General features: G+C 41.0%; 1 protein-coding gene across 2 annotated transcripts in view; it reads right to left on the reverse strand.

Moving 5' to 3' along the window:
* Window positions 1–26,795, reverse strand: part of fhip1b (FHF complex subunit HOOK interacting protein 1B) — a 42,292-nt gene that overhangs the window by 4,474 nt on the left and 11,023 nt on the right. Inside the window, exons 2-13 of one of the 2 annotated variants that reach the window (XM_059500192.1) lie at window positions 16,763–16,851; window positions 15,694–16,152; window positions 14,982–15,120; window positions 14,607–14,869; window positions 13,705–13,935; window positions 12,028–12,273; window positions 11,708–11,875; window positions 11,481–11,560; window positions 11,164–11,333; window positions 9,749–11,056; window positions 9,461–9,639; window positions 8,990–9,152 (exon numbers count right to left, since the gene is read on the reverse strand). In XM_059500192.1, the coding sequence (XP_059356175.1) occupies window positions 8,990–9,152; window positions 9,461–9,639; window positions 9,749–11,056; window positions 11,164–11,333; window positions 11,481–11,560; window positions 11,708–11,875; window positions 12,028–12,273; window positions 13,705–13,935; window positions 14,607–14,869; window positions 14,982–15,120; window positions 15,694–15,822 (3,076 nt within the window). In that variant the 5' untranslated portion in view covers window positions 15,823–16,152; window positions 16,763–16,851. The remainder of the gene's footprint in view (window positions 1–8,989; window positions 9,153–9,460; window positions 9,640–9,748; window positions 11,057–11,163; window positions 11,334–11,480; window positions 11,561–11,707; window positions 11,876–12,027; window positions 12,274–13,704; window positions 13,936–14,606; window positions 14,870–14,981; window positions 15,121–15,693; window positions 16,153–16,762; window positions 16,852–26,795) is intronic. The other variant, XM_059500191.1, reaches the window with a different exon arrangement.

Consider the following 26,795-nt stretch of genomic DNA (forward strand, 5'->3'; position numbering starts at 1 on the left):
GCTCTGACAGGGCAAAGACTCAGATCTCCTGACCCCGCCTGTGCAGGGGGTAAAACCTCCAAGACCACTTGTTGAAAGTGAAAAGGGTTCGAAGCGACCTTAGGGACATAATTAGGCCTCGGTCACAGCAATACTTTCACAGAGCCTGGTGCAAAATCCATGCACAAGGGCGAAACAGAAAAAGCCTGTAAATCCCCAACTCTCTTGAGGGAGGATAAAGCCACAAGAAGAACTGTCTTTAAAGTCAGGATTTTATCCGGTATAGTTTCAAAGGGCTCAAATGGATGCCCTGATAAACCTTGCAACACAATGGATAAATCCCATGAAGGAACTCAGCCATCGCGCACCCTGTATAAAACAAGAGACCAGCGGATGACGGCCCACTGAAGCACCATCTATATATACGTGGTTAGCTGAAATGGCTGCCACGTAAACTTTCAGAGTGGCTGGCATTTCTCCATAGAGAAACGGTCTTGAAGCCACTGGGCAGTAAACCGGATCCAATTACGAATTCCACACCAGGTCGTAAACAGTTTCCATTTGAAAGCATATAAGCGTCTCGTAGAAGCTGCCCTAGAATTCATTATAGTCTCGGTGGTTTCAACAGAAAGACCGGGACATATTAACTCACTGTGCTCAGAGGCCACGCCCACAGCTTCCATAGATCTGGCCTTGGGTGCCAAATCATTCCCTGTGCTTGCGATAGTAAGTCCTGTCTGAGGGGAATCTCCCATGGAGAGCCCGCTAACAGACTGACCAGGTCCGCAAACCACGGCTGTGTGGGCCACCATGGAGCCACCAGCAGCAGCTGCTCCACTCTGTCCAGCCGTATCCTGGATAACACCGCTGGAATTAGACGAATCGGGGGAAAAGCATACAAGCTGGATAGCAAATCCACTCCGAAGTTCAAACGTCCGGGGACATGAACCACTCGGATCGACAGAAATCTGTTCTGAGACCAAAGAAGAATATTTCTCGCCAGCCTGCACATGGGGCGAAAGCGTAATCCTCCTTGATGATTCAGATACGACACAACCGCTATGTTGTCTGGCCTGAGTAGTACATGACGGTCGATCAGCAGATTCGAGAAATACTGGAGAGCTAGAAAAAACGCCAGTAATTCCAACCTGTTTATATGCCAACTGCGTTGTGTCGCTGTCCATACTCAGTGAGCCGGGCGCCCTTGACAAACAGCTCCCCAACCAGTCAAAGACGCGTCCGTCGTGACAGTCTCTCGGGAAGCACAAATCCCCAGCCGAACTCCAGCTAGAAGGAATTCGGTTGACATCCATTGTCTTATTGACATAACACACCTCCGTGTCACCAAAATCGTCCGATGCGGAAGACAACGGGGTGAAATTTTCCGGCTTGTCGTCCACCACTGAAAAGAGCGCATATGAAGTAAGCCCAGACGGATTACAGGGGATGCCGCTGCCATTAGACCTAAAAGTCTGAGGCACAAACTCACCGTCACTGTGCGACTTTGAAGTGACGCACGCATGACGCAAGAGACTGAGCATGCAGGGGAGATAGTCTTGCTGTCATCGCGCGAGAGTCCAAGTCTATTCCTAGAAGGTTATCTGCTGAGAGGGAATTAAAACACTCTTCTAGAAATTCGTGCATAAGCCCAGGCTGTTTAGATGATTCAGCACAAAATCCCGATGGGAGTGTGCTTGAGTCTGCGATTGTGCCAACACCAGCCAATCGTCCAGGCAGTTCAATACACGAACGCCCTGGAGCCGCAACGGGGCCAGAACTGCGTCCATGCGTTTCGAAAATACTCGATGAGCCAAGGCTAAGCCGAAAGAAGAACACCGTATTGATACGCTTTGCCCTCTAAAGGGAATCTGAGGAACTTCGTGTGTCTTGATGATCTGAATATGAAAATATGCATCTTTCAGATCAATCGTGACAATCCAACTGTTGGTTGAATCTGAGACAGAATAGACTTTACCGTTAACATCTTGATTTTGCTATCTTGAATGCAAGATTCAAACTGCGTAAATCATCACTTTTATTTATTTTACCAAAATAGCGGCTGTAAAACCTGACTCCATCTGAGAGGGGTCTACTTTTATAGCCCCTATTCCCCGCAGAGATGCTCCTGCCGCAGCACCAAGATTTGGTTAACAACCATGGGAGATATCCACGGCAAAAAGGCGGGCCTTTCTGAACTGAATGGTGTATCCGTGACGAATTGTGCGTAACACCCATAGTGAAAATGTCGGGCAAGCGATACCCTGCGGCCCATAAAACGTAGTGGTTTCCAAGCCTCTGTTCCCACATGCATTAACGTCCGAGCACGGAAAGCTCACAGCGTCCGTAAGCAAGGAAAGCGCATGTGTAAAAGTCACTACGTTTCGTTGTGTCTAATCCTGAAGCGTATCCACGGCAGAATTAAATCCAACAAAATGAACATCGGGCCACGCCACTAGCGTGATTACGGCAGCTGTGTGAGCCGTCATAAACAGGCCATCTTAGTCAGCCTCTTGTGCCGTCCCTCAAACTCTGAAGGCTGGATTGTGCAGAGTGTCTGAGGGGGCGCTCAAGTGATAGCTCGATCCAATGATGCTCGAGGTGCCTTTGCTGCGAGACAGTCAGTGTTAGAGCATGGGGACTGCAGTGAGAGGGTTGGATGTGCATTAGCGGTCCAACAGCGCTCTCTAATGGAGGGCACAGTCCCTGACGAACAGGAAGGGAAGCGCATGCGTCAAAGTCGCTGCGTTTCGTTGTGTATAATCCTGAAGCGTATCCACGGCAGGATTTAATCCAACAAGATAAACATCGGGCCATGCCGCTAGCGAGAACGCGGCAGCTGTGTGAGCCATCATAAACTGGCCGTCTTTGTCAGCCTCTTGTGCCGTCCCTCAAACTCTGAAGGCTGGATTGTGCAGAGTGTCTGAGGGGGCGCTCAAGTGATAGCTCAATCCAATGATGCTAGAGGTGCCTTTGCTGCGAGACAGTCAATGTTAGAGCATGGGGACTGCAGTGAGAGGGTTGGATGTGCATTAGCAGTCCAACAGCACTCTCTAGTGGAGGGCACAGTCCCTGACGAACAGGAAGGGAAGCGCATGCGTCAAAGTCGCTGCATTTCGTTGTGTATAATCCTGAAGCGTATCCACGGCAGGATTTAATCCAAACAAGATAAACATCGGGCCACGCCGCTAGCGAGAACACGGCAGCTGTGTGAGCCGTCATAAACTGGCTGTCTTTGTCAGCCTCTTGTGCCGTCCCTCAAACTCTGAAGGCTGGATTGTGCAGAGTGACTGAGGGGGCGCTCAAGTGATAGCTCAATCCAATGATGCTCAAGGTGCCTTTGCTGCGAGACAGTCAATGTTAGAGTGTGGGGATTGAGGACGAGAGGCTTTTTGCCGTCCAACTCAGGTTTTTGTAATGTCGGCGAGATTAGCCAAGGTGGCACTCGACCGTTAACATCCCGTCATAGAACAATTCACTGCTCGGGCAGTATGTTTGGTAGCGCTTAGCGCCAAATCTGTTGCCCCCGCAGCTTTTTCACAGCCTCCGGTAATATCTTTCTCGTTAAGAACCGCCATAAAGTGAAGTAAATTTGCAGAGATTAGACGCGACTCGACACGCCTTCGACGAGACTTTAGGCCGCGGCCGAGTTCGGCGTGATCCGTTCGGCTAGAGAGTTTGTCCACAGCGGCATCGCTGTATAACAGCAGTCCACCATGTCAGCAATGGTGGCGAAACCCGCGGCGTTCGTTACGTGCGCTGATTAAGGCTGCTTCCAGGACCTCGAAACCTCTTGGTGGAGGTCCGTGAAGAAGGGTAGCGGCTCACGGGGGGGGATAGTTTATCCACCACGCGGGTAACCACATTCAACAGCTCACTGAGGAAGGGGAAGCGCGTTTCTCCTGTCCGCTCGGAGGGAGAGAACCGCATGTGCCGGCCAGAGCCTACTCGGAGTCTGAAGCCGCGGTGGACAAACATAGTTTGTAAAAGCAAATCTGCTGATTAACACACTCGAGTGGGGGAGAGCGAGCAAAGTGGAAAAAACTCCAGCGCATCACTGTATTCATAGTCCAAGCCGCACACATCGCCCCAAACCACCACCTCGTGCGGCGCCTCGGCGACCGCAGAAGCGTAACGGTGGGGGTTAGACGCGAGGCGACCTATAGAAAATACACTCCAGAGCGCAGAACTGTAGCCGCAGGCTATCATGGAGAGAACATGTAGAGAGGCTGCTAAATGAACCTCTCATGAGTGCCTCCCCGTGATAAACCCATTATACGGCTCTTACCTTTCGTCGGGTCATCGCGTCCGCGAAGAGGAGTTGACACTGCTCGAAGAAAAAAACGCTGAGTACGCGAGATGGTTTCCTTAGGGCACAGACGATTTGCTTTCCTGAAGGAAATGAAATCTGAGCGAAATAGCGCGCGGCACTCAGGTATACGATGCGTACGCATGCATAGGGCGGTGCCAAGCGCTATTTGGCCAATAGGATTTGCGGGATGGTATAGGGCTTCAGACATTCGTCACACCGAGGGGGTGTTCCCATACGGTGATGTCACCGCAGCTTCGAAGTGACCTATGAAAGGGAACTGCTGACTCCTTGGAGTTTGCGATTTCGGACGCAGGCACGCCACGCTTGTGTCTCCTTCCGCTTTGTGGGTGACGTAAACGCGTTGTGTCACATTAAGAATCATTAGAGATTTAAAATAAATTAAAAGAGGCTTCGAGGCAGAGGAATTTGCCTCGATCATTTTTTGTAATCGAGTTATTCGAAGAATCGTTTCAACCCTAAATTAATATAATGACAAAATCTCGGGGTATATGAAGAGTTTTTAAAATCAAATGTTAGACTTCAATACCTCTTCTTAGAGAGGTCTTCTGCACAAATAAAATGATGTGCGTTTATACAGAGCAAATACTGAAGACATATTTTATTCAAAAAACAGTATACACATGTAGTGACAGGTTAATGTTCTAATATATTAAAATTACTGCTGTCGAAATTAGCGTTAAAGGCAATTATATAAAAAATATATGCAGGGGCAGAGCTAGTTGGCTACCGAACTTACAACTGCTGCTTCGGTGTCTTTTTTCTTGACAAGAACTGCATTTATTTAGACGTGGAACATATGTATGTCAGATCCACGTCATGTTTAGCAGTGGCAACTCTTAAAGTAATAGTAGCCATAATAACCTAATAACCCAGCTGCTGAGATGTCTGTTAATCAAAGAACAAAAGATCAATAACTGTTGTAGCTTTAAGGATTCTTCCATATTTAATTTAGAATTTCATGTTTTCATAACTTTATTCAGTTTTTACGGGCTCAAGTAAATTCTAATAAATGTTGAAATTGATAGCTCTCAATTATACTGTAACGTTGAACGGCTATAGTCAATGGTTAAATATTATGGGGGGAAACTATTTCCTAGAGACATCTATAGTATTTGTATCAGTGATACTGGCCTTCAGTCATAAAATAAAAAGATGTCATTGAACAAATATTAAAAAATACTATATGTTGTTTCAACATTAATTTGAAGACTGAATGTAAAATTTTTGCAATAAAGTAAATTTAAAAACTCTTCGGTTGGATTCACTGCGGTTGGAAAACAATTTGCAATTAAGGGGTTAGTTCGCCCAATTTGCAAAATTATGTCATTAATAACTTACCCTCATGTTGTTCCAAACCCGTAAGACCTCCGTTTATTTTTGGAACACAGTTTAAGATATTTTAGATTTAGTCCGAGAGCTCTTAGTCCCTCCATTGAAGCTGTGTGTACAGTATACTGTCCATGTCCAGAAAGGTAAGAAAAACAACATCAAAGTAGTCCATGTGACATCAGAGGGTCAGTTAGAATTTTTTGAAGCATCGAAAATACATTTTGGTCCAAAAATAGCAAAAACTACGACTTTATTCAGCATTGTCTGCTCTTCCGTGTCTGTTGTAAGACAGTTCAAAACAAAGCAGTTTGTCATATCCAGTTCGCGAACGAATCATTCGATGTAACCGGATCTTTTTGAAACATTCACCAAATCGAACTGAATCGTTTTATACAGTTCGCGTCTCCAATACGCATTAATCCGCAAATGACTTAAGCTGTTAACTTTTCTGTTAACTCTCGGCTGACACTTCCTCTGAGTTCAAACAAACCAATATCCCGGAGTAATTCATTTACTCAAACAGTACACTGACTGAACTGCTGTGAAGAGAGAACTGAAGATGAACACCGAGCCGAGCCAGATAATGACTCGTTCACGAGTCAAGAACCGTTTCTGTCAGACGTGTCCGATTCGAGAACCGAGGAGCTGATGATACTACGCATGTGTGATTCAGCGTGAAGCAAACCGACACACAGAGCGTCTGAACTGAACTGATTCTTTTGGTGATTGATTCTGAACTGATTCTGTGCTAATGTTATGAGGCCAGGTAAACCGAAGGCTTGCAGTCATCGCCAATGACGCCATTATGTCGAGCACAAAAGAACCGGTGAACCGTTTTCTTCAACCGGTTTATTGAATCGAACTGTCAGAAAGAACTACTGGTGTTTCGAAAACCGATGCAATCGGTTCTTGACTCGTGATCGAGTCATTATCTGGCTCGGCTCGGTGTCCATCTCTCTCTTCACAGCAGTTCAGTCAGTGTACTGTTTGAGTAAATGAATAACTCCGGGATATTGGTTTGTTTGAACTCAGAGGGAGTGTCAGCCACATTAAACAAGTTAACAGCTTAAGTGATTTGTGGATTAATGCGTATTGGAGACGCGAACCGTTTAAAACGATTCAGTTCGATTTGGTGAACTGTTTCAAAAAGATCCGGTTACAGCGAATGATTTGTTCGCGAACCGGATATGACAAACTGCTTTGTTTTGAACAGTCTTACAACAGACACGGAAGAGAAGACAATGCTGAATAAAGTCGTAGTTTTTGCTATTTTTGGACCAAAATGTATTTTCGATACTTCTAAATATTCTAACTGACCCTGTGATGTCACATGGACTACTTTGATGATGTTTTTCTTACCTTTCTGGACATGGACAGTATACTGTACACAGAGCTTCAATGGAGGGACTGAGAGCTCTCGGACTAAATCTAAAATATCTTAAACTGTGTTCTGAAGATAAATGGAGGTCTTACTGGTTTGGAACGACATAAGGGTGAGTTATTAATGACAATTTTCATTTTTGGGTGAACTATCCCTTTAATTTTTTGGGGGGCGGGGTGGCTTATATGTATGCACTGTGCACTGTACAGTACAGACCAAAAGTTTGGACACACCTTCTCATTCAAAGAGTTTTCTTTATTTTCATGACTATGAAAATTGTAGTCACACTGAAGGCATCAAGGGCTATTTGACCAAGAAGGAGAGTGATGGGGTGCTGCGCCAGATGACCTGGCCTCCACAGTCACCGGACCTGAACCCAATTGAGATGGTTTAGGGGTGAGCTGGACCGCAGACAGAAGGCAAAAGGGCCAACAAGTGCTAAGCATCTCTCAGGGAACTCCTTCAAGACTGTTGGAAGACCAACAGTCAATATTTAAGGTGGACTTATTGATTAGGTGCAATAGTAGTAGTGATGGTTAAAATAATAGATTAATGCTGAAATAGTAAATTGAGCCTTGTTTCTAGATGGACAGAGAGAGGAAAGTAATAGATCAAATGAGGAGATGGAGATAGAGGAAGAAAAAGAGGGAAATGTAGTGGCACAAGTGACAGAAAGAGAGCAGGTAACAGCAAGCCAGGAGACAGAGGCTGGTGAGAAAGAGGAAAATGTAGAGGCAAGAGCGTTTTCTATAGTTTTTACTATAACCGCTGTTCTTAATTATTCTGTAAAACAGAGAAGAAAAAGCCATCAGGTTGGGACAATTTATGCATTTAGCAGATGCTTTTATCCAAAGCGACTTACAGTACATTCAGGCTATCAATTTTTACCTATCATGTGTTCCCAGGGAATCGAACCCCAACCTTGCGCTTGCTTGCTTGCTAACGCAATGCTCTACCAGTTGAGCTACAGGAACACTGTATTAAACACAATTTAATACTTTTCAGTTTCTAATCCCAGAGCTATTATTATTTTAAACTTAAAATTGTCTTCTCTATTGTTTCTTTTTCAAAACTGCATCAAAGCATTTGCTGCTGTATCAATACATAATCATCCATATCAATATGCGAATCAGCAAGGAATGCATCACAATATATTGCTGTATTGATATTTTGAACAGCGCCATTTAAAGCCTTGTTCCATGTGCCCCTTTTATACTTTGAGCACCTGCCCCTCCAAAGGTCTCTGCACGGCCCTGTTCAGAGGGAGTGTCAGCCATGTTAAAAAAGTTAACCGCTTAAGTCATTTGCGGATTAATGCGTATTCGAGATGCGAACCATTTAAAACACCAACCCTTTAAAGTTTGAGCATATTGTTTGCAAAGTGGTTGAGATGCTGTGTTGTTTTTGTTGTTTAGTAGCAGTAATATGCAGTTATTAGCTGTGTCCACTGTATTTTTTGTTGGTTTTCATGAGACCCCCCTTGAAATGACCAGGACCCCCCATTGCCCCCCCAATCAAAATTGTCTGGAGCCGCCACTGCCTATAAGGTAAATATTGTTTTTAATTCACTGAAAGCACATCATAACCAATTGCATAAATGCAAGGTATACATTGACTGTGAACTGCTCTGAAAACACAACACTGTAGAATGCTCAATAAAGCCATATTTTGACTTTGAATGTGCAGCCATCAGAATAAATTCAATCATGAATTTTTATAATTTCTGCTTTCTGTTCCCAGATGATTTAAGACCCCTTTAAATGTTAATTAAGATTTCTGTTATACTATTTATTATATTTAGGTCTAATATATTTAGATTTTCACAATATCCTTCAAGGCTTATTTTGTGATATGACGTGTTAGTGTGTATTATCCTTTACAAAGCCAAAAGTCACAAAAACATGTCACATCAAAAAACATGATCTCTTGTTTTTGTTCCTGAGAAAGTTAATTCCCTTGAATCCACCTACTTAATGAGTCTGAACGACGGAGGTTAGGCACTCCCATGGGTGAGTCCGACCAGTCTAGCTTTCCTCTTGCAATCAGAAAGCGGCGAGCCTTTCTTAACATGGCAGGGAAATCCTCGTGTGCTGCTGCAAATGCTTCAATGCGATTTTTTACTGATCCTAGCACCTGAAGAGTAGAAAGAAAAAGGAGTCAAAGTTGAACAACTATTTTTGATGTAATGCATTTGTTTATAAACTGAAGCTCAAATTTCAGATTAATTGCTTACTCCAACTTTATTCATACAACATTAAGCAGTTTTTGTTTTTTTTACGATAAGAGCTCAAAAAAGTGTTAAGTAGTTCATATATTTTGATCGGAAAATATACAAACCGACAAAAAGAGCAACTGAAAGTGATTCAGTCTTTGCATATTTTATATGAAGCGGTCACACAGATGGATTTGTCATATTTCTTCACTATACATTGCTGCATTACCTGAATGAGTGATTTAACACTGGGCTGAAACACCATGTTGGTGTTGAGGAGGAAAGAGCGGAGGAGGGGCTGAGGGTAACAGGCCAGCTGGAACACAACACCCGTCAGCAAAATGTTCACATATAGGGAGTTCTGCATCATACTCTCCAGTTTACTGAACAGGACTGTTATAAATGGACCTACACAGAGGAAGAAGTGGAACCAGTGACTAATGGTTAGCACTTGCTGAACTTGCAAAATTAACATAAGCACTCAAATCTTTAATTTGGTCATCTCTACATCGAGAACCTGTGTACGGTTGAGCAAGAGGTTGTCCGAGGGGTCGTGTGGGGCTTAACACCCCAGGGGCAGAGCTGTCAGGCTTCGTTTCACTGGAGCGCTGCTCAGTCTCCACTGGAAGACAGTCCTCATCTGTCAGGCTGGGAGCAGTAGCAGTGCGAGATTCCCGAGAGGACTCCTCCGAGCTGTGTAAAAGAACTCTCCTCTCCCTTACACGTTCCTCTAGCTCCCTCAGCTCCTGGTGAAAAGCCTCAATGCTGATTCCCTGGCACTTCGAGTCACCAGACAATGGCTCCGACGGCACCCGCTCTAGCAACTCCTCAATCAGATGCTCAACGGACTCGGGACTCCTGCTTTCACAGGGAACTGTGGAAGTCTCGGTTAAGGCAGGAACAGGAGATAATCTCTGGCTCTCACTTTGCAGATACTCTTGGGTAGAAGAGGGCACGGCGGTTTGATGTTGCAGATGTGGCTTCACCTGCACCTGAGATGATTTAACTGACGATCCTACATGGAAATCATTGTAGTCAACCGGGCACATACCCATCGACCCGTTCATCCCTGACTCCACCACGCTGTTATTTACATCCGAGTCCCTTTTCACTTTCTTAACATCCATTCTCTCATCCACACTGTCTGTGAGCTCCACCTGCCCCATACCATTATAGAGTGCTGGATGAGGTGCCGAATGAGAATGTTGGGATACGGTTTTCACAGCATCTGTTTTTTCTGTAGAGACTGATGTGGAAGAAGACTGAAGAGGTATAGAACTGGGAAGAAGGCTGCGTTTCTTACTGCGGGGTGTGAGACTGATGCAGTTCTTGCTGATGGTAACATCCCACTCTCCACTATCTCGATCTGAACTGCTCCACTCTGCACGTGCTGCAGCCACCACTGCTGCCCTCTGCTGAGCGGGGTCCATTATGGAGAAATGCTCTTGTACCATACTGAGGGAGGGGTTGGACATAGGAGGGGGAGGTTGAGGAAGAGCAGAGTTTGGAGAGGGATTTTCTCCATCGTAAGGGGCTGACCAGTCTCGACAGGCCCAGGAGCAGAGCTCAATACCCTTCCGAGCATCACGCAGGTACTCCAGGTAGCCAGTCTCTCCTTCTGAAGCGTCTTGGAGTTGGTGCATGGGGCTGTCAGGAGACAGCGAGGAGGAAACAGTACCACGAGGAGAAGAGGGAGCGTTCTCCGAGCCAGACGAGGGGGGATTGGTTTGGCCTCCTGAGCTTTGCTGTCGAATAAAGAGAGCGAGACGTGAAGGAGTGCTGGGTCTTGGGTGAACCGGTGACTCTGAAGTGGGACTACCTAACACTGTAGGAAAAACGGAGAGAAAATACATTTCGTAGGCATGAACAGCAGCAAAGTTTTTTCATCGCAGTCTAAAAGCACATCTGTAAATGTGCCCGACACAGACTTACCCTTTCCCCAAAAGGCAGGTTCATCATCCCGCTCACTAGAGGGCGCTGCAGCGATTTGGCAGCATTCTGGTATGAGGGAAAGGAACTTGTCAGCTGATTTGCCATAAAGGTCTGTTTCTCTGACTGCCCTTCGCTGACTCAGCATTACATGTGTGCATGGCAACAGATACCTAGAAACGAACATTAAATAAACTTTCAATTTTTTTACACACAAATAATAATATTTATTTTTTTGTCCAAATCTATAAACAGCCAAAACTTATTTTGTAGGCTTTCTTGACTGCAAATTGAGACACACACCCAAGCACACAAAATACCTGAGAACAAGCTGGAGCATGAGATCTTCACAGTTGAGACTGAGCAATGTCTTGAACAGACTCAGAGAGACCATGCACAGCTTCAAAGAGAGGAGAAGAAAAAACAATGCAACTTTAGGTCACTCCACATTCCCAGGAATATACTGCTTCCTAATGCTAAGTCTACAGCACTGACAAAACAGTGTCATCTGTACATGCACCCTAGTTGTAGCGTGTGCCAAACTAACCCGTGAATTGCTGCTGATGCGTGTGAGTAGTGTATCAAGGATGGTGTCGTTGTCATGGCGATGCAACAGAATGAAGCGCAGGAAGGTCTTCAGAAGGGAAGTTTCTGTGATACTGCGTAAAAACAAATCCAGATATGCTGTGCTTGCTATCATCTCATCCACTGACGACTGACAGAGGAACCATGAGAGAGAAAGAGAGAGAAGAAATCAAAATAAGAGAAAACTACTATTCAAAACATTGTTTTATAATGAGTGAATATGGAATCTGCCATCTATGCCAAATATGGCTCACATCTTCAGCCCATTTCTGTGTGGTTCACCTTGTGAAGGGCGGGGCCCATGACTGGAACCAGGAAGCCGTTGTGGAGGTAGTCAAGCAGTTGGCAGCGCACAAGAGGGTGTGCCACCTGTACTACAGCATTACAGAATTCAAGACTGTTCATGAAAAGCACTAGAGAGGAGACGCCCATCCAGTCCTCCCTCTGCAGAGTGTGCCAGTCATCGCCCCGTACCTCAATCTTCCGTGGCAGGGATGAATACAGTCCACTCAGCCCTGTCGCTAGCACCTGGGAAACAGAACAATAGGTGCCAACATTATTTCATAAAGTTCACCTATTTCTAACATACACTGAATGAAAAAATATGCAATATGCACATCTGAAAACACAAAGCAAATGAAGCCTATAGATTTGACAAGTTGCAACAAATCTATTTGATTAATGAACTGTAGAAACTGTAAATAAACGTATTAAGTTCACCGCTTCCTCACCCTTTGCAATAACACATTATGGTAAAAAAAAAAAGGTTTTGCTCAACTAAAACAAAAAGTACAGTTCTTATTACAAGACAGGTGTTGTTATTCCAACATTTTAGCAAGGAATAATGACACACTCACTTTAATGAAAATTGAGCAAAATGTTGTCTCCAAAAATGAGACTAATTTGTAGGGCTGGACCAGAATATTCGATTATTCAAATATTGGTTCGGTCAGTTGGCATTCGATTTTCAAATCTGAGATTCGAATATTTATTTATTTTTTTCCAACAGAGATTCTTGCCTTTATTACGACAGTTGTGTTGTGCCGCAACAACTAAAGTCTGTCTACACTGGATGCGACAAAGTGACTGTTGAAAATAATTTGAAATTTGTGTCAGTACGTCATAAATAGAACGCAGCTGCAGTTTACTGTTGGGATTTTTCCGCCGGGCCGCAACCAGTGTAGACAGCATAATAGGTTCTACTGTATTTTGTCGCATCGCGCTGCTTATGTCCAGTGTAGAAATGGTGTTAGAGAGAAAAATGTTCATCCCGCTCCCTCCGAAGCATGGAATAATTGGTATTGATTACTATCGGATCTTCGAAGCTCAAAACATGCAGAAATTTGCAATTTCCTAACCATAAGGATTTTTATTTAAATTACTGGATTGTCAAATGTGAACATTCACTGAATAATGGTTAAACCCTTAATGCTCAAGTATGGTGAAGAACATTCCCATCAGGGCTAATTTTATATCTAGAACTTCAATTCTCCTAGAGACACAGAACAGGCCACCAAAGAAACTGCCAGCAAACCTATGCATCTCTAGCATAAAAATAGATATATGTGGCACAATGTAAAAAAAAAATAAAGTGAGAGAGGAAAATGTTGAGAGGTACTGCAGCAGCATGGAGTCCTAGATGAAACCTCCAGTAGCATGTGTTAAGTGGGTCAGATGAACACTCATATATTATTCTCAAGAGAAAAGAGGACAGAGGAGAACTGCAGATGACAAATGGCCTTTTCATTCCACAGTAGCCAATGCAACCCAAAGAAAATACTACAGGACTTTATATCGTCACTGAAACAACTCCAAAAAGCACTCAAAAAAAATTAACAAGCAACATTTAAATTGCATGGCACAAACAAAAAAGGTACATCATAACATGAACAGAATGGATATATTAATAAAGACATGCTAAGAGAAAAACAGGAGGATACACAACACACTCATGCTTACTGGGCAGAAGTAGGAGTTCTCTGCGATGTGACGTGCAACAGCGTGGTTGCTGGCAGAGGTTGCCATGACGAGCAGCAGCGCATCACGGGCCTGCTGCCCCAGAGAGCCATCTCGATGAATAAATGGCACCAACAGGGAGAAGATCAGCAGATTAGTGGAACCCTGCTGTACCGGTCCACACCTAAATATCAACTCCAAAACTGCAGTTTCCTTCGCCATGCACACACATACCTTACACAAACAAACATTATTTAGCTACAAATTAGGAAAACGCATTCATATTCAATTATGCACAAAATCATTATACATCACAGCTGTATGCACCCTTCATGCTTGAGCTCATATGAAATTTCTCACCTGCTTTTTCAAATAACTAATTAGAGCATTTCCATTTGAAGAAAAAAAAACACAGAGAAAATTGCAACTAATTTAAATAATTAGTTTTACATTTGAATGGAGAACTGTAATATAGCAAGGATGGTTTATGTCAAGATCTGTCAAATATTTTGAGTCTTGAGAAGACCAACATGGAGTTTTGTAACTGTACTGATTGTAATCACATATTCACATTCCTGTCAGAAAAATAAGTTCTAACCCAATCCAGACCTCTAACCCAAAACTTAACAATAACCTAAACATTCAATTACAGGGGAATGGGGAACAAGTTGTAAGCTCAATTTGATTGGTTGTCATGAATGCTGTTCCAAAAATGTTGACTCTGGAACTAATGGAACAAAGACCGGTTCAATGATTGTAATCTACAAAATTCTGTGGAATCAATTTAAATATGGGAAAATGCACAAATGCACAAATGATGAGTCTGCAGAGCAGGTTCTGTGCAGGCGTGGTCATGACTAACAGTAAATGGTTCAAACAGGTGTCAGCATCTGCCTGTCAAACACCTGATTTAGCAGCAGTACAAGGCTGGACTCCAGGGCAGCAGAGCAGCCCAGCTGGGGATCCACACATGCTCCCAACAGGCTTAGGAGCGGTTGTAGCACTGCACTGTGCAGGAGCAGGGGCTGATGTGACTGTCCAATCAGCATCTCAAACAATTTCAACAGCTCCAGCTGGCTGTCTGGATCCAGACCACGGCGCAAATGCCATTGAACCAACTCATCAAGGATGTTCTCTGCCACCACCATCTCCAGAATAGGACCCATTGCTGCAGACATTTCACAATCCATTGTCACATAAAGCAGTGTCTCATATATTACGATAAACTGTGAAACAGCACAAATGTATGCTCCATGCAGCTCACAGGAGAGTGTTTTAACCTGGTGATTCAATGTCTCCCCCTGCTGGGCTCTCTTCAGCTAGCAGGCACAGCATCTGATCTGTGTGATTGCGAACTGCAGTGAGATCATCGGCATAACCGCCCACTGAAGACTCTCTCAGTTTCAACACCCCGGACACCTGACAAAAAGACAAGGAACAGTTAAATTCTATTTGTGGCAAGGTCAAAGAGGAATAGGTGTCCATATTGATGTAGTAGAAAACAATCCAAATAAGAGAGCACTGACATACACTAAGGAGCAAAACCTGATGATGTGTGGGAGTACCTACTGTATGTATTATATTTGAGCATAAAAGGTTACTGACATGCCCTAAAGACATAAAACTATAAAGGTGTTTGTTTTCACACAAAACACACATTTCCAAATTACAAACCAAGCAAATAAGTGATTTTGACTTATTAATATGGAAAGACAACAATGAGCCTTTTAGTAAGAGCAGCATGCAGAGCATTCACTTCAACCCTATAAAGCCCACATCATCATGTTTAATAGATGAATTCAAACTGTTTTATCAACAATCAAAAATTTGCTGTAAAACCTGTTGTACACAATCTACTACGTGCCTTCTGCCCCCTGACTGATAGTTCATACTTTTAAGTAAAAACACAAAATTCTATTTCCATGATTGCAGTTTAAAGGAGTTTATTTACAAAACTGTTATGAAAGAAAATAAGAATATGCTGTGTCTCACCTGTCTCCAATGATTTTCAAACACCATAAGACAAGTCTCAGGGTCAGCAGTGCATGGGCTGGATGGGGCTGCATGTCGACCGGTCCGAGTGCCTGGACCTCTTGGATTTAAACGACTCAACCAACTCATCTTAGCATACAGGTGATCCAAATTTGACCAAAAGGTCAACAGGGAAGAAAAAAGGAGAGAAAGGGAAGAGAAGTGTGGAGAAGGAGAGAAAAGGGAAAAGGGGAAGGGGAGGTAAGGCTGCTCACAAAAGGCGTCCAAAAAAATCAAGAAATTAAGAATCCAGCTTGAAGAAATAGAGGTAAAATCATAGACAGGATGGAATCCTGGAGCAATAGTCACTGTACACCAGTGATCAGTGTGTGAGCATGCAAGGGTAGTCTGCACTTTCTGTCATCCAGTTTGCTGTCAGCACTATACTCCATACCGATACATAGACTCCTCCACACACACCTGCAGGGACAGAAAGAGAGCGAGAGGTCACTGATGACACATTCACACCTGCAGGTAAAAAGAAAAACAGTACAGCCAGTCAGTATAAAGGTTAGATTCTGAGGGAGATAGAAAGGGCAAGGCACATAACATAAATTCTATTAGGGCAGCAACTATTTTGAGAATTGATTAACATACATATTAATGGGATTAATATATACACTAATGTCAGTAATGTATTGTGAAAAGTCAGCTTTGCCATCACAGTAGGGGTGACCCCAAATAGTCGACGATGAGCGCTCAAATGTCTTGTTTCACATAGAACTTGCGGTTTTCTCCCAATAAGTTAATATGCAGCCTATTATGATTAAGCAGTGAATAAGAATCTGAAAAGAAAGAAGCTTCAAATAAATATTCTAAAGTGCGTGAATAAATCCAACCACCCCTATAGATTTATGTTTCACTTTCCATAATCCGTGACGGACAGAGGAGCATCTTGGCGGCAGGAATTTAAAACTTTACCAAGACTCAAACTGACACAGACTGAGACTGGATTTTTTCAATAAGGTAGGGTACAAGTGATTTCAAAACATTTCAGCCGGTGTATATATATTGTGGATAAATTATTTACTTGATATAAGATGCATCTGGTTTTGAGTCAAGCACTTCATTGTAGTACTACGGTGATATCTCTGCAGCGCACAGCACGAGCAGGTCAAACTAGAATGCAGAATGTTAATAACTATGACTGGAACTGTCACACCCATACCATGAGAACACCATTATAATAAAACGCTGTGAGTTTAGCTGCTGTGTTTCTGCACATTGTTTTGTGAATAACGCGTCCATAACATGAGTTCATTCAGAGCACAGCAGATATGTTCATGTGCATTCGGGCACTTTTTGCAGATAGTCTATAAGTCTTAATATTAATGTTTTGTATAAATAACAAAGCATATTCTATATGAAATTATGAGTTTAATCCCATTGCTTAAAAACTTGCTATCAAATGCGTCACTCTACTGGTCATCTTAAGCGCGTGCCTCTCAAAACAGAAATGCAGAACATTAATAACTACCATCATATAGGCTAAGTTTATAATGAGAGCACTTTTGTAAAAAATTTTAATTGTTAGGATTTTGCTGACGTTTAGTGTTAACTATCTTTTAATCCAAACAAAAAAATTATTTACCCCGTTTGTATCTGCGAGGCATTTGTTTCACATTTTCCCTGTGTGTTAACATCAGTAGTTATGGCTGTTGAATGTCTGAATTGACTATGTATTTTGCCCCGCCCCAAACATATGATTCGACCATCAGTCGAATATCAGCAAGATTAGAAAATTCCAATTCAACTATGAAAAGCCTTAGTCGGGGGACACCCCTACATCACAGGATTAAAAACATTTTTTTTTTAATTCCATGAGGGCTGCAACTATTTTGAGAATCAAAACATATGTGCTAATATGATTAATATACACTCTACTGTTCAAAGGTTTTGGATGAGCAAGTTCTCATTTAATTGATCAAACATAACGGACTGGAGTAATGGATGCGTTGCCACCAGAGGCAAAAAAATATATATATTTAAATATACTATAGAAAATACTTGTTTTAAATGAAAATTTCAATTCACAATATTAATGTTTTTATTGTATTTGTGATCAAACTAATGTAGCCTTGGGGAACATAAAAGACTTTAAAAAGTTTTTTTTTTTTTTTTTACTGCATAGACCCCCAACTTTAGCAGTGTACCATACAGTCTTACTTTAATTAAAAAGCCACCATTTATTTATGGAATTTTATTAAAGGGGTCATAGGACGTTGCTAAAAAACAACAACATTATTTTGTGTAATGAAATGTGTTTATGTGGCTTAAGGTTAAATAAAACAAACATTATTTTCCACTAGTGTTGCACAGTGCACTGATACTTCAAAAGTATCACGATTCTCGGAAATTAAAAACGTCACGATTCCTAAATTTATTAGTATCGATACCTCAAAGAATGACTGCGTTCCAGATTAGTAAGAGACGTATTTCATGTTGGTGTGTGCAACGCACGCTTCCAGTGCCTCCCTATGGACGTCTGTGTTTTTTCTCCTCACGCAAGCAGCAAAAAAAACATAACAGCGAGATGGCTGCATTAGTGGCTTTACTAAACTGATTTGGCTTTACTAAAATGTGTGCATAAATCGCATTGAATAGTTTAAATAAGTTGTTCAGATAAACAAAGCACGAGGTTTTCTTGCATAATTAACATTTTAATTGTTTGGTCAGTCAGTTCATATATAATATTCACATTAATCGGGGATTAAACGTGGAGTTATGTTCTGTATGCTAAATATGAAAACGAGCGCATCTGCACAGCACCTATAACTGCGCTTTGTATCTGCTGATTGCTGATCGAGATTTACATGCTTGGCTCACTGACCCTGTATACTCATTCATTTCGTTCATAAACGAGATGTATCAGTTCATTCAACTCGTTCACGAATGAGGAGATCTCTCGATCTCGTTCAGTGAAGGGCATATGGGTTCACTACATTCAACAAATCACATATTCCGTCACATTAGTAACTCTTTGACAGGATGAAACAGTTCACAGAGCTGTTCACAAGTGCGCATGCGCTGCTAATAGTGCCGTGCTCGCGCGCTGCTGTGGAGCGAGGAACTTCAGTGAACGAGAAATATGAGTCAGTGGATTACCTGAACGAGAACGATTCGTTCACCCTAAAAGATTTGTTCATGGATGAACCACCACTAGTTATTTGCGGGAAATAAAGTAACTGTAAAGTAACTGTGCTGTTTATCTGGGGCGGGCCAAATAATTTCATAAAAGCGGGACCCGTGGGTTGGAAAAAAACCTTACCCGCGCATCACTAGGCGATACTGTGGCAGCAGGTCCACGACTTGTAGAAAAAGATGAAGCTCACTAAAGCTCACTGGCTGAGTTTTCTCCTCTGAAAGAAAAGGTTGCACAACTGACAGAATAAGTTACAATATCTGAGATATTGCTTTTTTTTTTACTTGAATTCCATTGCTTAAATTGATATTATTTATATTTTGACATTTAATCTTCTTTTCTTTTCATTTAATCTTGAGTTCAGAAACATTGTTTAATATAATCGCTGTTCATATTTTTATTCAAGTTCAGAATCAAGATAAATTTATTACTCTGTAAAATTTATTTTGATATTTCATATTTTGTTCAAATGTTTAATATATCTGCTGTTCATGTGTTCATTTATTAGTGTGTTATATGATTAGAATGTTGTCCCGGGTTTAAAATAAAGCACAGCAATGATATTTGAGAGTGTATTTTCCCTTTTCAGGAAAAGTATCGAAAAAGTATCGAAATTGCAATTCTTGACTAGGTATCGTATCGAAACAATTTTGGTATCGTGACAACACTATTTTCCACATACTGTACACTATTGTTTCTCCTATTTGCCCTGCCTTTCTGAAATGCATCGATTTTTCCAAAGCTCATTGTTCTAAAAAGCAAGGTGTGCTCTGATTGGCCAGCTATTCAGAGTGTTGTGATTGGTCGAATACCTCAAGCGTGTGACGGAAATGTTACGCCCCTCACATACTGTGTGATGCTGTGTCCAGAGCGACAAAAAAAAAAAAAAAACTATAAAAGAGGCATTTGTAGCATCCAGTGGGGACATAATTACTGATTATAATGACTAATGACTATAATGTACTGTCTTTTTTGTCTGTTTTTACGCGTTGTGTTGCATCACAAGCGCTACTCTACACTGCTCAAAACTCGCATTTTAATCAAGTTGTAAAACCTTTAATGCTGCTTCCATTAAAATGTATTTACAGACTGTGAGTCAGCTTTATTTGTCAGAACACTGGCATTGTAGGCTACTCTCCCAGGAAACAGCAACTGTTCAGGAACAGTGTTGTAGATACAACTTAACCACTGATTTCTAGTCGTGTCCTCTTTTGGAAGACTAAAAAAAGTAGTTTTGCTTTCACAACAAAACACACAGCATCTCCACGACATGGCAGCTGTAGCAACAATACTACAGCAAGAATAAAAGTTAGGCATTCTTTCTTTTTGTGAACATTTGGCAGTGTTATGCAAATTAGGGATGGGCATTTTCCACAAATATCACATTCGAATAATTGAGCTCACAAAAAACGAATATTCGAATATTCGTTTATTTAAATTAAGTTTAATGAGTCAGACGTTATTTTTCAGCAACATTTGTTTTCGTCATTTTGAACAAGCTTACAATAAGCTTGAACATTACACATCGTGTTTTGTAGCTGAAAACCTTTAACAATGCGTGCAAACAAACAAAAGTACAGATTAAAAGCAAAAAAAAAAAAAAAGTGAACAAAGAAAAAATGTAAAGCAGCCTGCAGCAATTAGGCTATTGAACAGAATGTAGCTTACACTTAACTTTTAAACTGTCAGCAAATCTTTTTTTCTTTTGTTTCAAATGTTCTTGTTAAGAAATACGGGCATGTAAACATGATTGGGGAAAAGTCGGCTCCATAGTCTGTTAACAATAAGGCCGGCCACGGAGAAAACGCGCTCTGATGGCACAGACGTTGGCGGGACTCAAAAATAACGGTGTGCTAAGCGAATACGTTTTGTGAAGCGCTTCGTGTTTTCGTTTCACCACTGAATGGGATCCTCATCTGGTGAAATACATGGCTCCAGCAAGAACTGTTCCCACTCGTCTCGGCTGGACTCTCTGTAATCATCGCTGGAGAATTGGCTCAGCCTTTTCCGACGAGTGGGCATTGCATTCTTCATCGTGGCGACTGCATCCGCACCACTCGCATCAAGGAAAATGTTCTTTTTTTTCTTACTTCTCTCATGTTTTCATCGAGAAACCTGAGATGTTTGTGCCGAGGGTCTAGGGCAGTCGCGAGAAGAGGAGTTTTCACTGCATTCTCCAAGTTAGCTGTGTTTATTCGTTGCTTGAGAGATGCTGCAACAATGTTCTTGGATCACTTTCTGTGATTCTCCACAGCATATTTGAAGTACTGTAGAAGACCGCAGTTCTTTTAGGGGGCGTTCACATATCGCGTCTTTTACCATGCTCAAGTTCGTTATTTCCTATGTAGGCGCGCGGTATGCGCGCTCATAATGGAAGCGACGCGGTCGCGATGCGCACGCGGTCCCGTTTTTTCCAGTCGCGTCCGCACAGCATCGAGTTAAAAACATCTCAACTTTCAGAATGCCACAAGCGCACCGCAGGTCATGTGACAAGAACTAAACATTCAGCTTCATCCTTTCCTGTAACAACGTTGAAAGCTCAGCCAAGATTAAGGAACAGCTGATCATAGCTATATACGGATTGCCATTTTGAAATAAATTTAGTAGCAGAGCTACTGAAAGCGATTTTTTTTTGTGCTGCAAAAAATTTATCCTTTGCTGAAATTTCCGCGTCTTCATGGAGAGAACGCGTCGCCTCAGGAGCGCTTCTGCCCGAGCGCTTTGGAAAGAAGGAGAAAGCGGTGCGCATAGCCCTTTCCACGCCTTATTAGGCGCGATATGTGAATGGCCCCTTAATCATTCATTAATTATTTTTTGCTTGCATACACCTTCAAATATGCCGTGGAGAATCACAGAAAGTGACCAAATTAAGTTTTATTGTGAACTTTTTTTTTTTTTTTGCGAAATTCGAATATCATTTTTATTTATCGAATAATTAGAGCAGAACGAATATTCGAATGTTCGACTATCCGTGCACATCCCTAATGCAAATGTCCCCACACAATGACGTAGACATGTGGTGGCGTGTCTAAACAAGGCATTTTAGGAGGGCGTGGACGAGTCTTAACTTTTATAAAGAATATCTCTTTGGGTTTGAGACTTAAGTCTTTCCAACTTTATGGATTTAATCTATTCACAAACATCTTGTAACACTCCAAAAAGAAAGGAAAACTTGAAAACTCATCATATGACCCTGTTAAAAAAAACTTTTATTACAAATCTTGCCCATTCCTCACATTTGCAAAAAGCAAAATGAACAACAAGACTCCTTGGATCTGTTCATTTCATTTTGCCGTTTGTGACAAAAACACATCATGCCTGCATGTTTGAAGCAAAGTTATGGTACAGGGTGTGAATATTAATCGAGTCATGCAGATGTTGCAGTAACACTTTACTTTGACAGTCCACTTTAGACATTTTACTAACAGTAACTAACTTTGCAACTGCAAGACAACTAGCAGTCATTAAAGTATTAGTAGTCTGTTTAATATTCTCTAACACTTCATTTTGACGAGTCTACAACATACAAATAATTTGTTTGCTCCTAAACAGAATTTGTTTGCATAGCACCCTGATATAAATAATTAATTCTTAAAAGCAGAAAGGAATGAAAGGTTTAATCATAAATAAAGAGCACTAGTAGAATGCAGCACACCAGATCTCCATATCAGGTTCACCATCTAATCAATATGGTGTGTCCGGTGAAACAATTGCACCCATAATACAACAGGCAGAAGCAACTCACAACTCTAAATACTGCAAGTGGAAGCCTACTGTATATTCATCTATGCATTTAACTGGCATTTCTGAAAACCTACAAGCAAAAAAACATCTGCAGCAGTAGTTTTTTGTTAGGTTACACACGTCTTCCTGTGGTCTTAACTAACGCAACAACACTTCCTGCATTATCAAAACCAGTGACACTTCATATTGTTTTAGTATTTGAGACTTTAATTTCAATACAAACAACAAGGGAGGAGAAAAAAAGCAGACTTGAGAAATGGGTCAAAAAAATGCAAACAAATTCAAAAGCCATTTTCAAGGAAGCACCAAACACATACAGACACTCCACCCAGCCATTCATTAAAGAAAAAAAGGCTTCCTTCCCTACAAGAACTCCCTCATCCCAAGAAAGACAGTTCACAATTCCAATGACATAATGCTATAGAGGCTGTCTCTTTGAGGAAAGGCCCCTGTACAAGGGAGGAGCCATGTGTCACAAACTCAAGGGGATACAAAGGCTTCTTGGTATTGTAAATTGGATGGTATGAGTCAAGGACAAATTCAACTACAGCAGTGTCCAATGTTGCAGATCAAGTCAAACAACATCTACTTACAAGTGCACAGTTTCTAGCCAGCAAAGAGGCAGTACGACAGCTCCTTTAATTAGTTTAGTGTCTCTCTCATAGTTATTGCTTAAGTCAGTCACTCACTTGTTACATCACTGCGAAATCATACTTTGTGGCAGCAGCAATGACTGTTATTATCAACTAGGGTTATGCCAGTTTAAAATTTTCATGTTGCAATTAATTGCTAATGCTTTTATCATGGTATACGGCAGTGGTTCCCAACCTTTTTTAACTTTTTGGGTTAATAAATTAGTACTCAGAAGCTAGATGGTTAACTGTCTTTATTGAATGAACTGGCAATGAACAGAAAATAACTCGGGCTGGCACCGCTTGAAAAACCACTGGTATTACCAGTTGAAACCACTGGTATATGGTATTATTACAATACTGAAATTTAGTTGCAAAAAAGTGTTATCATAATACAGTATAACAGGTTTAATTTTAATAACAAAAATAACTGAACATTTAAATAGGTCTACATTAAGCAATACACACAAAAATGTATAGACTTATTTTACACAGATCAAAGTGCAAAGAGACCAATACAGTATGTATCACTTTACAATAAGATCTCATTAGTTAACCTTATTTCTTCACAATGAGAAATACCTACATTTGCAACAAGTTATTAATCTTCATATTTTAAAATAAAACTCAGTTCATGTTAGCTCATTAAATAATACAGTTGCAACTTTTGATTTTAAGAATGGGTTATTAAATATTGGAATTAACTAAGGCTGGCCACACACTAGATGATTTCAAGGCCGATTTTAAGGCCGATTTGCACACCCGAACGAATTTCTTAAATTAAATTATCTTTTTTGAAGTTCTTCCTATTAAGTCTAAATATTTAATTATTTGACACCTGATTAACACCATAGTGAATGCAAAAATATGAATGGCTGTTTAAATAATTTAAATGCCTTTGGGGTTTCTGGGGTAACGGCTGCATTTCTGCAGTTTAACGCCATCTGCTGTCGGAAAGTGAATGTGCATTTTCATCCAGAGCATCTCTCACCCGCTCCACCATATGCTTCTCATTGTGCTTGTTTACATCCGAGTGCACTGCATGCTTCTGTGATGCAGAAGAAAGCCATGCTGTGCATTGTGACCAGTTGATGGGAAAAGTATTCTTAAAATCAATTCAAAATTTAGAATCATTTTTAATATATAATTATTCTCTGCATTTTAAAAGTGTCCACGATAACAGTATAATGCATATTTATCACTGTGATATGATATTGGCATGTCTATTATCAACACACACATTATATTCAGCACAATTCAGCTGCAAAAACAACAGTCGTATAATGACATTCATAGTCTATAATAAAAAATGTCACATTTAAGTAAAAAAGTAGTGGTAGTAGTAGCAGTAATATAAAAAAAAGATTCTCAGCTTTTACTCTCAAGAACATTATGAAGCAGTTTCACAATCAGAAATTTGTGGTTTCAGATACAGGGTTTCTGTAAGTGTTAATAAGGGGGAAAAAAGTAAGAAAATGTAAGGCCCCGTTTAAACAGGTGCATTTTCATTTTAAAACAGCACCTACACTGGTGCTTTCACAGTGTTTCAGAAATAATCTCCGTCCACACTACACAACCGATAATGTGTATCACATGACCATTGATGCAGGTACAAACTAAGTGACGTGACATACAGCCAAGTGTGGTGACCCATACTCAGAATTCGTGCTCTGCATTTTACCCATCCAAAGTGCACACACAGAGCAGTGAACAAACGAATGAACGAACACACACACAGAGCAGTGAGCAGCGTTTTATGCTGCAGTGCCCGGGGAGGAGTTGGGGGTTCGGTGCCTTGCTCAAGGGCATCTCAGTCGTGGTATTGCCGGCCTCGAGACTCGAACTCACAAACTTATGGTTAGGAGTCAAACACTCTAACCACTAGGCCACGACTTCCCCCTAAAGGTTGCAAAAAGGTGGAGAATTTCCAGTAAATTTCGGATTTTGAGGGTCATCTTAAGTTAATGTGTCTTGATTAAAAGATATTTTTACTAGAAAACAAATACTGTGAAAGATATTCATTTATTTTTGAGTTTAAGACTTTAAATAATATTAGCTGCCACACCAATGCAAAGAATAATTTGTGTGCTTCGTTCTGGTCTTACCTTATTGACACTGTCACTCACCTGTTTCTCAAATCCCAAGATACATTTTTGGCAACTCACGGAGACAAAGTGTTTTTACAAATACTTTGCTGGCTACAACAATCCAGCATAACACAACTAGTGCTGCTGTAATGGGACTAAACAGCAGCGATTATGTGAGCAGTCCAGCTCTGCCTGCTTCCTGACTGCTTAATGCCCCAGGGAGAACAGTCAGCTCCTTGTGTTTCACTGTGATTTCTTTATCGACCCTGCAACCACAAACACCACAGATGCACACTACTGGCATATCAAGATTCACATCTATGTCTTTTAAAACATGAACAAATACAAACAGTTGTGACTCACCACAGGCACATGCAAAGTGTTTCAGAAATTGCTTTTTAGAAGTAATCAATATATCATTGGAGAGGACAATCATGCTGAACCAAAAGATCATCTCCCAGGCAGTAATGACACGCAGAGGAAACATCTGAATCATGTAGGGCCCTATGAAATCCATTTGATTTTTTCCTAAATTCCATAAAAAAAATTAAATCCAAATTCCATTTTTTTTTCTGTTTCAATTTTTCCAAATTCTGTTTTTATCCGTTTAAATTTTCTCAACTCCTTTTTAATAACTAAATTAAATTGTATTAATCAAAAAACATAAATCATTAGGGCTGCAACTAACGATTATTTTGATAATCGATTAATCTGTCGATTATTTTTACGATTAATCGATTTATGTACTTATATTTTTGTTTTGCCCATTTTCCCCCCCAAGTAACTTATTATTAAAGAGTCTTTATCATTCAACAGACTTTTTAGAGATTTTAACCATTTTGCATTGTCATTTCCTCATCAAAAACATACCTGGAGTTGTGTTTTATTATGTGCTAGTAATCCTTTGTCGAACTCTTCTGCAATCAAAACACTGACCCATACGTACTCTAGCAAATTTCACAAGGAGATTTCAAATAATGTTTTTACCATGGCAGTCCTTAGGGCTCCTAAAGTAGTTTAACATCCCGAACAAAGCTTATTAACCCTTAGGGTACTAAGCCCTTTTTGGTCTGTTTCTCTATTTTTACATTTCGGCTTATAAACCATATGTAATGATGATGGACCACCATGTATTTGGTATCGATGGATTCAGAAGACCCTAAGCTACCATAAGCATGCATGCAATATGTTTATAAAGGAAGTATGAGTGAAAAATTGTACAATAAACTAGAGAATTTCAAAACAAAAATGAGATTTTTGTCATTTATTACTGAAAATCCTACCTCACACAACAAAAGTGAAAAGTTTTTGACCCAAAAATATATTTTTCAAACCCTTTGCTTGACAGAAATGGTTTAATGTTCAATCAAATGTGTAAAGAACAATTCAATAATTAACTTTATTTACAAACAGTCCTAGGCGTTTTTTTTTATTTTTGGGACTAAGCCCTTTTTGGTC

Source organism: Carassius carassius, chromosome 19 (assembly GCF_963082965.1).
Source record: "Carassius carassius chromosome 19, fCarCar2.1, whole genome shotgun sequence".
Lineage (NCBI taxonomy): Eukaryota > Metazoa > Chordata > Actinopteri > Cypriniformes > Cyprinidae > Carassius > Carassius carassius.